The 18293-nt window shown below is 40.0% G+C and overlaps 1 protein-coding gene across 1 annotated transcript in view; it reads right to left on the reverse strand.

Moving 5' to 3' along the window:
* Nucleotides 1-888: 888 nt before the first annotated feature.
* Nucleotides 889-18293, reverse strand: part of MAPKAPK2 (MAPK activated protein kinase 2) — a 97042-nt gene continuing 79637 nt past the window's right edge. The window contains exons 8-10 of the mRNA XM_073615788.1: nt 11020-11105; nt 6834-6914; nt 889-2968 (exon numbers count right to left, since the gene is read on the reverse strand). Of these exons, the coding sequence (XP_073471889.1) occupies nt 2834-2968; nt 6834-6914; nt 11020-11105 (302 nt within the window). The 3' untranslated portion in view covers nt 889-2833. The remainder of the gene's footprint in view (nt 2969-6833; nt 6915-11019; nt 11106-18293) is intronic.

Below are 18293 nucleotides of genomic sequence, written 5' to 3' on the forward strand. Positions count from 1 at the left end.
ATACAATAAGAGGAGATGCCCTTCAAGTTGCTATGAAACATGTGCCTGTTTCATGACAACTTTGAAGATGTTTGCAGCTAGAATTTATTTTTACAATAGGAACCCATAATAAAAGGAAAATGCGGAGGCTACCATCACTGACTGCATAATGATTATAAACGTTTCCTGGCAGTCTCTGGCTTCAATATTTTCCAAGTTACTTACCACAGAAACAGGTATGCAGTTTACCCATAAAATCAAAATTCCTCATCTACAGTTGTTCTGAGTCAGATTATTGAAGCCAGAAGATCAGCATGACAACTGGGACACTAGCATTTTTGTTAATATTTATAAACTCCTTCTGTTATTTATGTGCTAGAAAAGTAATAATGCTGTCTCTTTTTGACAGTCATAACACAGTAAATATGTGTGTGCAAAACACAATCACCATTTTTAGTCTAAATATCTGGTTACATTTAAAACGTTATATAAAATGTAACATAAGCCAAAACAATTTTGGGGGGGATTAGAACTGGTTTTATTTTTTTTCTGTCTGGATCCAGTATTACTGTCTAACCCTCACAGAGGTTTTTACATTTTCCCTCACTTTGTGTTTTGGTGACCACCATCACAGATGGTAATGGAGAGAAATCCTCCCCAATAGGGGCAAAGACAGCAATCAAAACAAAACAAAAACTCAACAGTTCTAATCTTCGTCATCATATCCAAAATAAATAAAATGTGGGTTGGGGTTGCACTATAAAAACTTGACATAGGTTCTAAACCATGCCAACCTAATCAAAAACTAAATTAAAAAATAAAAAGTTTGGCTTGAATTATACTTTAAAATGTAGGTGACAAACAAACAAAAGGAAAAAAAAAAAAAAAAAACCCAAAACATAAAACGACTACAGAGAGACAATATAATGCTATTTTAACAAGACAGCAAACTGTCAGATACATTAATACAAGCTATAATGAAAAATAAGACAGATATTTGAACCCATATAATATGCAAAAGAACAGTCCTGCACAGAGAAGGAAAGAGAGCAAGGCACAAATGGCACTTTGTGTGTCATGTAACAAATAGTTGAACAAACACAGGAACCTTATTTAAAATCGGTTTGCAAAATGGTAAAAGTGAGAACTGGTATCAATGCAAACGGCAGGGGTTTCCTGCTGTATGTGCATTCACAGCAGATAGAATAGCTCACTATTAACAGTAGCAGCGAATACATTTTAATAGAGAACTTCCAGAAACTGTTTAGTCGATTAGGAAAATGAGCAAAGGATTTAAAAAAAAAAAAATTCAGGGTTTTATTGCTGTGTCCCTGCTGGGGAAACTTTGGCTGACTTCAAGGTTGGTCACTAGGACAGGAAGTGAACAGAATACTGACAAAGCAAAGCAGGATAAAAAATGAAAAAAAAAAAAAAAAAAAAAAAAACAAAGTCCCGCATCCATTTCTTTTTACTTTTTTGACAAAGCAAAGCAATTGGGTTTCTGGTATGTTTTTCCTGCTCTCACTTCCTGCGTAGCCGCTGGAACAGTATGAATGAAAGAATCTCCCCAAACGGGTCGGATAGCAATAAAAAACAAAAAAGGTATATTTAAAAAAAAAAAAAATGAATAAAAACTAGTTGGGCTGGAATTCTAAGAATTCTAATTTTAAAAAGGTAAAGTGTATGTCCAGCATTTTTTTTCTGGTTTTGTATAGATTGGGGAATGATTAGAAATCCTGATTTTTACTACTATCTGGGGCTTTGTTGGAAAGACTCACCCCATTTCCTGTCGTGCTGAAAAATGTTTTACCAGACAGGAAGTGAAAAAGTCTGCAACAGGGACATGGAGAGCGGTTCTTAGCCTTCCCTACTCTACTAAAGTAAATAATTTATTAAGGTGTTTGTTGCGATTGGAGAGTTCCGCTCAGTTTATGTATGGTAAAACATCAGCAAAACAGGAAGTGAGGGCAAATTTCTCTAAAGTAGACCTCGATAGCAGTAAAAACCATACAGTGGTTCTAATTCTGGGCAAACACTTTAAGCAAGCCTTAGTAGAAATTGCATCCTGCAAGAAGCCTATTTGTAAAAGGAGTTGGCAACCAAAGATGAATTCACAGAGAAACTGCCAAATCCAGATTCAAACCAATCTTACAAGAGGGGTTTGCAAGAGTACTAAACTTTTGAAACAGGACACAAATCTGGGGGTAATCCTCTGCAGAGCTACAGTCATAGTACAACTGCCATTCAATACACTTTGGATAAACAGTAGAGGTTAGCACCAAAGAACTGAAACACAGGCTGGCTGTGGAACTGGGAAATTTGATGGAGATAGTCACTGGTGTAGAGCCAGAGCCATGGGGTGGAAACACTTTCCAGAAATCGATTATGTCCCTCCCACACATATCCTTTTAGTATTTCCTATTTCTTCCACGGTAAGGGTGCCTACTCAATAAAGTTACAGTGATTAAGCAGTCCCTCTAGTCATTGTCAGGGCCAGGTCTGTACTGGAGTCCTTGGGAAACGGACAGCCACTGTGTAATTCTGTTTGCCATCAACCATGCAACTGAAATATCTGTATTGGGTGGAATTGATGATTAAAATTTTGCCTAAAAAAAGTTCATTTACACACACATACATACAGACACACACACACTGTAGATAGTCTCTAAAAACAGAAAACAAAAACTAAAAATTTAAAAACTTCCAGACTGTGGAGTACATAATGAGAGTCCCAAGATGCACAGCCATTCCCACTAAATAATACAGTGGCACTTAGATACCACAGTTACAGCTAACAGTGGCTGGTGAGACTTTAACAGTTCTAGGTCAAAGTGAGAACAGGCATAATTTATGCTCAGTGGGTGGCAACATGAGGTGTGATCTTCTTCCGCCTCTTCTGGAGCAGAGGATTGGAGGCATCTTCTATTTTCTTTATTTTAATTTGTTCATAGTCAACCCTCATTGTAGCCAGAGCACTGGTCATTTCTTCCTGCAATTGGAAAAAATATATTATGAGAAAAAAAATAGTTAAACAAATTGTGATTAACATCCCTGGTCATTTAGGGGATGGACACTTCCCTGTTACTTGCCTCTAGGCTGCCTTTAGAAACCTAAGAACATTATCCCTCTGCAAGCTGAAGCAAGGTATAGCTCTGTCCACACCCTTCCCCACTGCTCAATATTTCCTGTTTTTGGTGGATGATGTAATTGGGACACATCCCATCACGAGTGTGGGGAGGCTAGCAATAAGCTACTTCCTGGTTTAGGCTGATCATACAATATCATATGATCAGTTAAACATGAGAACTATCTTATAAGGAGGTTTTATAGTCCAAAACTTTCTGTGAGGATGATAGGTTATGTATGAAGTGCAATTACTGGCCTTTGACACTTAAGAATCAAATTTGAAGATACAACATATTTGAGAGATGAGTTTGAACAATAGAAGCAAATAAATACATACAAGTATGGTGTAGATACAGCTCTGCCTTTGAAAAGGTCAGTAATTGGATTGGTTGCGTCTACTGCTTCCATAACCAGTGGATCTATTTGATCAAATGGTTGTTACAGTGCTGTGTGCGCTTTTTTTTTTTTTTTTATGTGTGAGTGATACAGCTTATGTTGTTTTTATGTAATTTTAATACAACCCCAATTCCAAAAAGGTTTGGACGCTGTGTAAAATCTACATAAAAACAATGCAATAATTTGCAAATCTCATAAACCCATATTTACAATAGAAAATAATGTTTAGCTGCTTGCCGACCAACCGCTGCAGTTGTACTGTGGCAACATGGCTCGGCTGAGCGATTTACCATCATGTTGTGTCGCTTCCCTTTCTGCCCCCCCGCTCACAGAGCTGATGCGAGTGCCTGGCGGTTGCGATCACCACCGGGCTCCCGCGATCACTGGGGGCACACGGAGAACCGTGATCTGTGTAAACACACCGTTTCTGGTTCTCTGAGGGGAAAAGAGACAGATCGTCTCTTGAACAGCGGTCTATCTCTTCCCCTACACAGTCCCCTCCCCCCTCCAGTTAGAACACACTAGGAAAGACAATTAACCCCTTGATCGCCCCCCTAGTGGTTAAACCCTTCCCTGCCAGTGACATTTTTACAATATTCAACGCATTTTTATAGCACTGATCGCTGTATAAATGTCAATGGTCCCAAAAATGTGTCAAAATTGTCCGACGTGTCCACCATAATGTCGCAGTCCCAATAAAAAATCACAGATCGCTGCCATTACTAGTAAAAAAACAAAAAAATTTATAAAAATGCCATAAAACTATCCCCTATTTTGTAGATGCTATAACGAACGCAAACCAATCAATATACACTTATTGCGATTTTTTTTACAGAAAATATGTAGAATACATATCGGCTTAAACTGAGGAAAGAAATTGTTTTTTTTTTTTTATATATTTTTGGGGGATATTTATTATAGCAAAAGGGGTAAAAAAATTATGCGTTTTTTTCAAAATTGTCGCTCTTTTTGTTTATAGCGCAAAAACTAAAAACTGCAGAGGTGATCAAATACCACCAAAAGAAAGCTCTATTTGTGGGAAAAAAAATAGGACATCAATTTTGTTTGGGTGCAACGTCCATGCAATTGTCAATTAAAGCGACGCAGTGCCGAATCACAAAAAGTGCTTTGGTCAGGAAGGGGGTAAAATCTTCCGGGTCTGAAGCGGTTAAACTGAAAAAAAAAAAAAAAAATTATTTTTTTTAATTCTGAAAACGAAAGTTAATTTTGAAATCAATGGCAGCAACACATCTCAAAAAGTTGGGACAGGGCAACAAAAAAGCTGGCAAAAGTACAACCCCAATTCCAAAAAAGTTGAGACAGGGCCATGTTCGCGATGGTGTAGCATTGCCTCCTCTTTTAACATTCTAAACGTCTGGGAACTGAGGACAGCCGCTTGAGTTTTGGGAGAGGAATGTTATTCCATTCTTGCCTGAGCATATGCTGGTCTAAAACCTGTAAATGTATGTATGTATGTATGTATGTATGTATGTATGTATGTATGTATGTATGTATATATATATATATATATATATATATATATATATATATATATATATATATATATATATATATATATATATATATATATATATATATATATATATATATATATATATATATATACACACACACATATACACATATACACACATATACACACATATACACACATACATACACATACATACACTTTTTAGCATTGATGGTGCCTTTTTCCATAATGCAACCCCATAACATCAGAGATGCTGGCTTTGAATCAAGTGCGGATAACAGGCTGGAAGGTCCCACTCCTCTTTAGTCTGGAGGACGTGGTGCCCATTGTTGCCAAAAAGAATGTCACATTTTGATTTGTCTGACCACAAAACCACTTCCACTTTGCAACAGACCATTTTAAATGAGCTTTGGCCCAGATAAGACAGTGGCATTTCTGGATCATGTTCAGATACAGCTTCTTTGCACGATAGAACTTTATCTTGCATTTTTGGATGGCATATCAAATGATGTTCACAGACAGTGGTTTTTGGAAGTATTCCTGAACCCATGTAATGATGTGAATCACAGAATCATGCCGGTTTTTAATGCAGTGCCATCTGAGGGCCTGAATATCACAGGCATCTTATACTGCATTTCGGGCCTTACCCCTTGCGCAGAGAAATTTCTCCAGATTCTCTGAATCTTTTGATATTATGTACTGCATATGATATCTTTAACCACTTGAAGACCAAGCCTTTTCTGGCACTTTTTGTTTGCAAGTTTAAATCAGAATTTTTTGCTGAACAATTACTTATAACCCCCAACCATACAGTATATATTTTTATTAGCAGAGACCCTAGGGGAGTGATGGCGAACCTTGGCACCCCAGATGTTTTGGAACTACATTTCCTTTGATGCTCATGCACTCTGCAGTGTAGTTGAGCATCATGGGAAATGAAGTTCCAAAACATCTGGGGTGCCAAGGTTCGCCATCACTGCCCTAGGGAATATAATGGCGATCGTTGCAATTTTCTATGTCACACGGTATTTACGCAGCTGTTTTTCAAATGCAATTTAGAAAAAAAAATAAATAAAAACACAATTTGACCACTTGCCGACCGACCTATAGTGAAAATATGTCATTTGTTTGACTTTAAAGTGATTGTAAAGTCTAGTGTTTTTTTTCCAATAAAATAACATGTTATACTTACCTGCTCTGTGCAGTAGTTTTGCACAGAGCAGTCCAGATCCTCCTCTTCTCGGGTCCCTGGCCCCTTACCCCTGTTAAGTGCCTCCAAAGCAAGCAGTTTGCTATGGGGGCACCCAAGCCGAGCTGCAGCTCCGTGTATCCATTCAGACACGGAACAGTGGTTCGGCCCCGGCTCCTCTCTCTCCTGATTGGCTAACTTGAGTTTGACAGCAGCGGTAGCAGCTAATGGCACCGCTGCTGTGTCTCAGCCAATCAGAAGGGAGAGTCCAGGACGGCGGAGTCACTCCTGGACATCGCTGGATAGAGACGGGGCTCAGGTAAGTATTAAGGGAGCTGATGCACACAGAAGGTTTTATATCTTAATGCATTAAGATTAAAAAAAAAAAAAAAAAAAAAAAAAAAAAAAAACACACCTGTCTTTACAATCACTTTGAATACCGGGGTTATGGCAGCAGTACCGGGGTATAAATGTAAAGGTGGAAATGTAGGAAACCAAAAGGGATTATTAATTGGGGTTTTTTTTTTTTTTTTTTTTTTTTTTTTCCTTAACGATGGAGAGATAGAGATTTTTTTTTTAATAAGCATTTTTTCTTCAAAATAATTATCTTGACAGGGAAACAGATAAATGGTTCAAGAAAAGTCTTACCTTAACATCTTCCCACAAATCCTTCTCTTCTTTTAAAACCCGGCTGGTGTGTAGTGGAGTTGGTGGCACTTGCATTGATTGCTGTTGCATTTACAAAAAAAATAAAAGACAAAAGGAAATAAAATGCATATCGGTTTGTGTTTTATAATATAAGCATATGATAGGACTATGATCTATACGCCCAACATCACAACATTAAAAAGTTTAAAATTTAAAAGCATAATTAAAAATTATGAAAAATAGAAGACAAATAGTTCTGTCTGATGGGTTCTGTCCCATTCACCATTACAGGAGCGAGCTCTTTCACTACGTACCTGGGTATGGTTTGAGGCAGAATAGGACTAAGACTATAAAATGTCCATTTACTGTTTTTATTATAAATTTGTCGTCTGAACCTAATAGGCAAGGTATTGTGAGAAGAAAAAAAAGAAAAAGTCCCTTCCAAAAATCCTTACCAGTCCCTTATGCAAGCTTTCAGCCTGGCAAGCCAGAAAGAAGGGGTAATGAGCATATGACCCCACCTCCTGAATCACATCAGGCCACATCCCCTTAAAACATGGGAGGGGTGTTTACCTTGTACCCACGTTGATGAGGACAAGTGCCTTCATCACAACTCTGGCCCGATGGCTGTGGATGTCTGTGGGCAGAGGACTTCCACATAGTCATCTTCCAAAACTTGCGAATGAGCATGAGCAGTGGGATGGGGATGTAAAATTGAAAGGAACAGAAGGTAATGTACCCTCTTCCCATTGCGTAGGCACAAGTTGGAACACAGCCTCCCAATGTTGCAAACATAAGTTTGGAACACGGCCATTTAGAAATACCCCCTTCCATAATATCTCTGACTAATTTAAAATGGGAAGTGCATGAATGGATGTTGCATACTATCATGTATATACACATACTATAATATATATATATATATATATATATATATATATATATATATATATATATATATATATATATATATATATATATATATATATATATATATATATACATACATACATACACACACACACACACACAAACATGTATCATGATATGACCTCTTTACCTATGTCGGTTATTTGTCATGAGACTATATTCATTCTCCCTATATTTTATAATTTATTGAACAATACCAGTTATAGTATTATCAGGCCTCTTTCAAACAGTTGCATATTGGACCCAGAGGTTCAGGACTTCTCTGATTCAGACTGGCGCAGAAGCCAACAGATGCTGCCCCCACCACCACTTCAGAGAGTGAGGTTGCCCCTTCATTGTGAGGAGGGTTTTAAGTTTTGAGGCTTTAGGGCCCAAGGCTTGCGACAAAAAGACCTGGCAGTAGTTGGTTTAGGCTATATTGTTTGGGGTAAAAGTACCTTCCCCCAGTAACTTCCTTGAAAAATGTATCTAGTGATTGACCCAACAACATGTGTTTGCCATTGAAAGACGTGTGTCAAAGATATAGCTTTTGCAAGCAGGCTCAGCAGACCAAGCCTTTAACCACAAAATTCTGCACAAAGAGCAGTGTCATCCTTGAAATTTGGCAAAGTACCATTCCCTAGAAGGCATACGTTTCAATTGTTCCAGCATTACATAGTCCTCAAAGACAGGATCATGTTGTTTATTCATTTGCAGAGTCCAGTTAGCAAGTCTGACAAATGGACATAGCAGCAATGGCCAATTGTAAGGCAGGACCATAGCAAAGGTTGCCTTCAATGGGGTTTCAAAGCATCAACAGAATTTGAGGGAACACTTTCAACATAACAGTGTGATGCTTGTTGAGAACATAATCCACTACTGGGACAGAGCATTATTTCATAAATTCCTTTTTCTATAGAATACAATGCTTGGATAGCAACAAAACGCGAGTTGGTAGCAAAAAGCTTATGATGTGAAGCCTTAGCTTGTTCTTCAAAAAAAATGCAGAAGGTGAATATCCCTGAATAGGATCCACATCTGCGTCCACCTCAACCTTACTCAAATTCTTCCTCAAAAGAGGTTCAGTATCATATTCTTGAAAAGATTCAGGTGGTGGAGAGGCAGAACAGTGCTTTGGGACACTGGAGACAGGGCAGAAATCTTTATAAAATCAGACATAGTTGCAAGTGAGATATACCTTAGTCAGGCAGGACATCTGTAACACACATGACAAGGAGCGGTGTCAATATAGGACCTTGCTTCGGTGCAGTGTAACAGCCACCACCCTGAATATTTTTGCTGGTTTTCCTCAGTGCGGCCTGTAGCACGAGTGCTATTAGATCCTTTTTTTCTCAGCTTCTCTTTGCCTGGTTTATGCCATTGCTAAGTGGGGAGATCCCCTGTGGGGTTCTCAAGAAATGGATGCAGAAAAAGAGGGTATTGACATGTCCAGGAAAGGAGCTGCAATAACCTAGGTGCCGACTGACATCCTGCGACTTTGCCTCTGAAACAGTAGGCAGCTGGGAGACCAGCAAATGTGCTTCTTGCATTTCAACAGAAATGGCAGGAGGAAGTGCATCAGCTGGAAAACAGTGGAACAATGCCACCACCCGTGCAACAATGCTGTGTGGGAAAAAAAAAAAGTGTGACAAATGTAGTTTAGTAATGTTACCTACCACAAAAGTAGTAAAGACATTTACAGAGGGATAACACACAAAGTGAATAACACTCCATTAGAGAACTCCGTGACAAATACAGGGAAACCCTGTCTAACCTTATTCATGTTTCAGGTTCCAAAAGGAGACCAAGGTTAACTCCTCATGGTGGGCATAACCAGCAAGGAGTTTTCAGGGTCTGGGTCTATGACCCTGGACTTAAGTAAAAAGTAAAAATAAAAAAAATAGAAAACTTCTCCATGGAGAAGATATCCATTGCCTAAGAACACTAGCAAAAAAACCTGGAGTCCGACAGAGTGGGTGGGGTTATACAAGGTACACGGGGGCATCTCCAGCAAGGCTTTTGCCAATGTCCAAACACCTGAAGGTAGTAGCATATAAACCCATGGTCTACGACATCCTGTTCTGTACAATTAAGATATGGATTTTTTTTTTTTTTTTAAGCAGAGCCAAGGAAAAGGAAACCAACCTCCTAGGGTATTGGCAAAAAAACCGAAGCAGGATTGGTGGAGGTGGAGTTATAGGGAGCCAACTTAACTTTATTTGCCAGTCTCCCATCCTACTGTAGATGACAGTATAACCCAACTTTAAGAAACTCTACAATTTCAGTGTGTCAACGGGTCATACAGTAATATACTTTTTTTTTTTAACATAATAAAGTCAAAATTCCTGTGAATCTGTCTGTGCCAAAAAAGGTCAAAAGGACACAGACATTAAATCCTTTCTAAATCTAAAAAAAAAAAAAAAAAAAAAAAATTCATTTTTTGGTCATATGACTTGTAGTTTGTTAGAGCTTTAAAAGCTGACCAAGAACAAACGTCAAAGCCAGCGTACATTTAACCCTTTTGCTGCCACTGACATTTGTCATGTTTATTTTTTTTGGCTCTGGGTGACAGCTTCTGTTGTGCAATGGTGCCTCTATTAAGGAGATGGGTTTGTTTTGCATTGGTTGTAGAGTTCTTATATAAAAGGTGATATGACATACAGACGAGCTATGTTCTGACGAAGAGGGTCCACCTCTCGAAAATGTGTCAATCTAAGTGATGTCTGGGTCTTGGTGAAACGCATCTAGATCCTGACCACTCTGTCACTTGGGTTCTGTTTACACTGCTTTTTGAGCGTGGCACTTTGCGAGTATGACCCAAGAGACCTGTCTCGCATGCTGCTCAGGCTCACTGAAGGGGGTATCAATCCTAAAAATCCACCGCTGGGAGTATTAATCAGGAGGAAGCCCACCCTGGCTCCTAAGATAACTCAGTATAAAGGAAGATGTCCATGTGACCGCACATTCATATCATCCCAAGGTGCGGTAGAAAAAGTGGCAACCTAAGCCTGGATTCCGACCAGGCCACACACACACACACACACACACACACACAAAATGTGTTTTACTCCACCCCTCAGAGCTTAGTCATGGGGACTTTTGCGAGTGTGTTTTTGGCACCGTCTTGTATTCGATAGATTTTATATTAGGTAAAGCACTAGGCCTTTGTGCCCCTTTATATCTGTTTTGTTTTTGTAACCTTCAAAGTTTATTGCAATTTTCCTTAAAATACTTACTGCCAATTCCTGCTCAGTAGCTATATATTGTGCCTACATACCATTATCCACGGGTGGTTCATGAATTCTGTGATAGTCATTCTTTGCGTTGGATCGGTCTTTAAAAGGTTTCTAATCAGCTGTTTCACTAAAAGAAAAAAAAAAAAAAGAATTATGACAATCCCCACCAACATGACTATGAAACAAAGCGAAATGTGTATCTCAACCCCAAAACAGAAATGTAATATATTTCAGGCAGCATACCAATCCTAGACAAGGTGTCTGCATTTTTTTCAGCCTCCTTTACTTTGTCACCTGGTAATCCTGCAAACAAAACACTTCCTGTCCCTACGGTCATTCCTTCACTGTATCTATGGAGGGGGCCATGCATGGTTGGCACCCAGGCTGGACTATAAACATTTTTGCCTTTGTTCATCTGAATTGACTGGGGGGTTCATTGGTATACATAAGAATGATAATATATAGTTTTTAACCACTTAAGGACTGCCCACCGCATATATACTGCGGCAGGACGGCCCTATTGCGCGAAACGACGTACCCGTGCATGAGTCACGGTGGGCACGCACGCCACTGCACAGCAGGGACGCCGATGAGCGGGTCCGGCTGCCGCGCTGTCCGCTGGCCACCCGTGATCGCTCCTCAGAGAGGCAGAACGGGGATCTGCCAATGTAAACAAAGCAGATCCCCGTTCTGACAGGAGAGTGCAGTGAGATCGTCTCTTCCTGTGTCAAAAGTGTCTGATCTGTCCGCCGCAATGTCGCAGTCCCGCCAAAATCGCTGATAACCGCCATTACTAGTAAAAAAAAAAAAAGTCAAAAATCTATCCCCTATTTTGTAGACGCTATAACTTTTGCGCAAACCAATCAATATACGCTTATTGGGTTTTTTTTCTTTTTACCAAAAATATGTAGAAGAATACATATTGTCCTAAACTGATGAAGAATTTTTTTTTTTTTTTTTTTGGGGATATTTATTATAGCAAAAAGGTAAATATAGATTTTTTTTTATTAAATTGTCATTTTTTTTTTGTTTATAGCAAAAAAAAATAGGAGGTGATCAAATGCCACCAAAAGACAGCTCTATTTGAGGGGGAAAAGGGACATAAATTTTGTTACGTCCCAGTGCCGTATCGCAAAAAATGGCCTGGTCATTAAGGGGGTAAATCCTTCCAGCCCTTAAAAGCAGAGTTCCACCCACTTTTAAAAGGTTGTCTTAAACTAAAAGCCACCCCTCCACCCCTCATTTTTGGATATTTTTTTCTTTCCTACCTTTTTAGAAGTACAAAGTGTACTTCCGTCCTAGCCTTGCTGCGGCGAAGTCAGTCATGTCCTCTTCCTTCTCCCCCGCCGCCTTCTGGGACCTGTTTGTGTCCCAGAAGACAAGGTGGCCATTCACAAAGCGTAGCGCAACTCATGCACGAACAGTAGGAAACCCGCTGTGAAGCCTGAAGGCTCCACTTCCAGTTTCCCTTAGTTGTAATGGCAGCGCCTGAACCCGAGCTGATGGTCTCAGGGGCCGACATCGCATGCTCCCTGGACAGGCAAGTGTACAGGGGGCCAATATCGTGGCCTCCCTGGACAGGCAAGTGTCCTTATTAAAAGTCAGCAGCTACAGTACTTGTAGCTGCTGACTATTAACTGCTTCAGATCCACGCTATATCCGAATGACAGCTACATCGTGGACCTGTTTTGCCAGGAGTACGTCTATTGACGTCCTCCCGGGCGCGCGGTGCGCTCTGTAATCAGCGAGTCTATGAGACTCGGCTGATCACAGATCAGAGTAAGGGGTCGATCCCGACCCCTTACCACTCGATCAGCTGTCAGCCAAGGACAGCTGATCATGTGATGTAAACAGAGCCGGTATGCTGAGAGCAAAAAAAAAAAAAGCCGCTCACCGGCGGCTGTGAGAGGGACATTGATCCCGATCAAGGAGATTGCCCCAAGCTCATCTGTGCCCACCTGCCAATGACACCTAGCAGTACACAACAGTTGTGCCCACCAGCGCCACCCCATCAGTGCCGCCTCATCTGTCCCCATCAGTGCCGCCTCATCTGTCCCCATCAGTGCCGCCTCATCTGTCCCCATCAGTGCCGCCTCATCTGTCCCCATCAGTGCCGCCTCTCCAGCGCATATCAATGAAGGAGAAAAATTACCTGTTTGCAAAATTTTATAACTATGAAACATGATTTTTTTTTTCTCTCAAAATTTTCCATCTTTTTTGTTTAGCAAAAAATAAAAACCCCAGCTGTAATTAAATATCACCAAAAGAAAGCTCTATTTGTGTGAAAAAAAAATGATAAAAAAATTTTTATCATTTGGGTACAGTGTTGTATGACCGCTCAATTGTCATTCAAAGTGCGTCAGCACTGAAAGCTGAAAATTGATCTGGGCAGGGGGGTTAAGTGCTCAGTAAGCAAGTGGTTAAAAAAAATTTTTTTGCAGCTGGAACTCTTCTTTAAAGTAGTTAACGTTTCCTGGTCAGCTCTCAGATGTGCCAAGGACAATGCAATTCTAACAAAAACTGTTATTTTTCATACTTGCGCATCAGGACTGGTAAGCTGCAATATATGCAATTTTTGTTCATAAGTTTAGTTATCCATCAAGGTTGGAAAAAACAAAACACAACAGTACATTTTGGTCAGATAACTAGCGAAGCAAAGAATGGAGTAAAAGTAAAATTGTTATCTTATTAGAAAATGTTATATGTGACCTTCCTTTATTCACCTAATCAGTCTTGGCAATACAAACCTGAGATGCAAGTACTCCACTGCAACCAAGTTTATCATCTCTTTTTACTGCATGATCAATACATGGCTATAGAGCAGTACAAAGTTCACATTGTAGATTTTACAAATAGTCGTGAGCCAAAAGAAAAAAATATATACATCTATTTCATAAATGAATAAAATGTAAATAATGTTTGACTTGGGGATCTTTTATAATAAGCATATATGATATGATTCAGAAAGCAGGAAAAACTTCAGTAAACAAAGCAGAGACATTTTAAGAAAAGTTGACTCGTTACTAAAGATTTAGGAGAAAGGCAGCATGAACCTATTTTTGTTCAGAGTCCCCTTTAAATCAGGGCTCCTTTCAGAGTCACCTCTTACATCACAGTCCCCATCAAACTACCCCTTACATCAGCCCCCAACTGTTACATTACAGTCTACACAAGCGTAACGTCTTACATCAGGGTCTCCATTAGAGTCCCATTCAGAGCAGAGACTGTGCACATCAGCTGCAGGCTCAATGAAATCTTGCTGCAGGCCACATTTGGCCCCTAGGCTGAAGTTTGGAGACCCCTGCCAGAGAATCAAATCCATTCTGAGCAAAAGGAGCAAGCTAGGGACCATATGGGATAATATAGGGGAAAAAAAAACTTTTTTGCATAAGGGAATTTAACAAGACACGTGGCGACTCGTTAAAATTAGAAGAAAAGAGGTTTAACCTTAAACTACGTAGAGGGTTCTTTACTTTGAGAGCGCCAAGGATGTGGAATTAACTTTCACAGCCGGTGGTCTCAGCGGGGAGCACCGATAGTTTCAAAAAAACGACAATATTAGATAAGCACCTGAACGACCGCAATATACAGGGATATACAATGTAATACAGACATATAATCACACAAATAGGTTGGACTTGATGGACTTGTGTCTTTTTTCAACCTCACCTACTATGCAACTATGGTCATTGCTTTCTACGGTCATGTACAATGCATGCAGGCTTGCCTCACAGGCCACTACAGCTGGACAAAAGATCAGAGAAGAAATGTGCTTTCAGACACATCTGAGGATTGGTAGAATGCTTATTCTGTATCCGAACCACCTAACCTCTTCATGGCGAAAAAAAAAAAAAAACCTTAGTGATCGGCCTAAAGCTGACCACAGTTAACAGTACCACCCATCTGTTCAGGCATCAGAGGAGGACTGAACATCCACCAGGTATAATTGCATTAAAAACCCCATTGTAATACAATAAAAATATTTACATTGGTCAAAACACATTTATTTTGCCCCAAAAATATATTTTTTCCCTTTTTTTAATCTTTTGTTTTTGTGTCAAATGACTGCACAGCCTCATCATGGCCCCTTTACCACAATCTACAATATTATGACAAACTAGTATGGATAATGTTTTTAGGACTCTTTCTCTGTTGAGTTAAATGACTACAGCAAATACTGTATTTATTGGCGTATAACATGCACAGGCGTATAACACGAACCTTCATTTTAAGAGGGAAGTTTCAGGGAAAAAAAAACAAAAACTTACATTTTAAATAAAGAACTTTGAAGCAAAAATTAGGGTCACAGCTCATCAATGCAGCCTCACCAGTGCCCATCTGCAGCCACTAACTTGCCCAACAATGCACCCTGCTCAGTGCCCATCTTCAGTTATTAAATTGCCCAAAAATGCAGCCTGCTCAGTGCCCATCTTCAGTTATTAAATTGCCCAAAAATGCAGCCTGCTCAGTGCCCATCTGCAGCCATTAAATTTCCCAACAATGCAGCCTGTTCAGTGCCCATCTGCAGCCTCGCCAGTGTTGGATTACATGGTGTTGGATTATCCCTGCGGTCTCCGAGGGAAGAGGAGCGAGCGCCGCTTTATTACACAGAGCCGCGATCTCCTGTGTACCCAGCCCTCAGTCACTCACAGCCACGCCTCCTGGCCCTGCTCATATGATAGACAGTGGCCCTATGCAGGGCCAGGAGGCGTGGCTGTGCGTCACGGAGCGCTGGGTACACAGGAGATCGTAGATCTATGTAATTCAGCAGCGCTTGCTCTTCTTCCCTCAGAGACGGCAGGGATCGGCGTAGAACACGCACACACGATTTCCACCTAATTTTCATGCGTGTTATACAATGATAAACACGTGCACTTTGTGTGGTTTAAGCCAATGTAAAATAATGGAGAATGTTATTGAAGGATAGAAATTGAATAACTGGAATGCCTTTATTTAGGTTTATACTTTCTATAAAAATTCAATAAAAATCTACTGGAAAGAAAAATGTATTCCGATATATCTGTACTTGTGGCATTGCTGTAACAAAATATCAAACACAAAATCAAAAACCTAATCTTTGTATATTGAAAATATGTAGAAAACTCTAAAGACATCTAGTGGTGAATTTTAAAATTGCATTCCCTACCATTTAGGATAAAGTGTAGAAAAAAAGAAGGGATATACCAAAGCATAAGCAAGAAATATCTGCCAAACTATAGCTTAAAATTTAGCAAAATTAAGAAAATCCTTCTAGACCATTTAAAACATGTTATTGTAATATCCAGAATATGTTAAAGTGGAGTTCCACCCACTTTTACAACTCTTCAGCATCCCTCACTAAACTGTCCACTGTAAAACGAATTGGATATTTTTAAATTTTTTTTCTCAGCACTTACCGTATATCTGCTTAGTTTACAGACTAACTTTACTAGAATACATACATTAAGCTTGTGTATAATAGGGGTATTTTTATTTAAAAAGTATAATTTCGGCCGGAACACCACTTTAATATTGGGAAGGGCATGAGGTTACAGTTAAAAGGCTTTAAGTAGATATAGGTCACCTAGTTTAGAAAAAAAAAAAAAAACAAAAAACAAAAAACAAAAAAAAAAAAAAAAAAAAGAGAGAGAAAGCAAAACACTGTGTACAATGAACTGTAGGTACCTTCAAATGTGGCACAAAAAAACAAAAAAAACATCAGTTGTGGATTACATGGAAAAAACCTGTAGAATTACAGCAGAAGTAAGCCCATCGATTTAAAGTTTCAAAATTTTAATTACAATCTGGGCATGCCGGAAATGATAACAGACATTGGTTGTGCTCGCAACTAAAGTTTCAAACCACCCAATGGCTGGTGTCATAACACATCACATGTGCAGCATCATGGTAGTTGAAGATTAAACAGAGGACAGGATGGCAGCTTCCTTAGCTGAAAAGGATAGGAGGGTTTGCTTCCACTTTAAGGCCCCTTTCACACTGGGGCGGTGGGGGTGTCGGCGGTACAACAGCGCTATTTTTAGCGCTGCTGTACCGTCGTTCTTGCAGCGGTATTCGGCCGCTAGCGGTGCGGTTTTAACCCCCGCTGGCGGCCGAAAAAGGGTTAAAATCCCTCGTACAGCGCGGCTATAGCCGCGGTATAGCCGCGCTGTCCCATTGATTTCAGTGGGCAGGAGCGGTGAAGGAGCGGTGAATACACCACTCCTTCACCGCTCCAAAAAAGCGGTTTGCAGGACTTTTTTTACCGTCCTGCCTGCGCACCGCTTCAGCGTGAAAGCCCTCGGAGGCTGTTTAGGGGCGGTTTGCAGGCGGTATTTTTAGCGCAATACCGCCTGCAAACCGCCCCAGTGTGAAAGGGGTCTAAAAGTGACACAATATACTTAAGCGGGCCATACATGGATCAAAATTCAGCTGAACCAGGTGAATTTCTATCAATGAATGGGCAGGCTGCTAGTACACAAGTCAATCAATTTCTTTCAATCAGCTTTTTATTATATAGGTTTTATATAGCGCCAACAGTTTGCGCAGCGCTTTACAAAATGAAGGTCCACATTACAGTTACAACACAATTTGGTACAAGAGCTTGAGTGTATTCTGACAGCTGGGAAAGATCCCCACTGCAAGAATACAATACCTCGAGTGTGTGGCTATGGTAATCGAGTGATTTTCTTTCATTTAACCAGCAGGAAAGTTAATGACTTGCGTATGCCTATCTTTTTTTTTAAGAATAAACACACACACACACATCCACTACTTAAGGCCCTGTAATCTATTTCTCATGATATTGTTTCTTGATCTGTTTTTCTGCCTTTTTGCAGTACACTTCGTAAGCTTCTGAGCCCCTCCTTTTACTCCTCATAGCTTGGAACAAGCATTGCACATTAGTTGCAGACATGAGCACTGCTCTATGCAATAGTCCATAGTCCGAGTAAGCAAACGCGGTGGGACCATGGAGAATGAATGTAGCCACCGTCTAGCAAAGTCAGATTACAGCAGCAAGAAAATACGGAAGGGTACTTTTTTTGGCCTCTTCTACATGGGCGGCCAGGTGGCAGTAAAAACAGGCGGTTGAGCTGCCCCCCGAAAACCCACCTCAAGTCTACAATACAGTTTGAGGGGTCTGTTCAAATGCCACAGCCACAATTATTTGCTTTTTGGCAAAATTGAACAGAACATGTTGAGTTGACAGATGGCACCGCCTGTCAAACACAGCCACTCAAAACAATAGGGCCATGCCGCAATCGCGAGCCAAGTGCTTGGCATCACTGTTGTGACGCATTTGTTTTATTATGGTCTTGACAGGAAAAAACAAAAAAAC

Source organism: Aquarana catesbeiana, linkage group LG02 (genome assembly GCF_042186555.1).
Source record: "Aquarana catesbeiana isolate 2022-GZ linkage group LG02, ASM4218655v1, whole genome shotgun sequence".
Taxonomy (NCBI): Eukaryota; Metazoa; Chordata; class Amphibia; order Anura; family Ranidae; genus Aquarana; species Aquarana catesbeiana.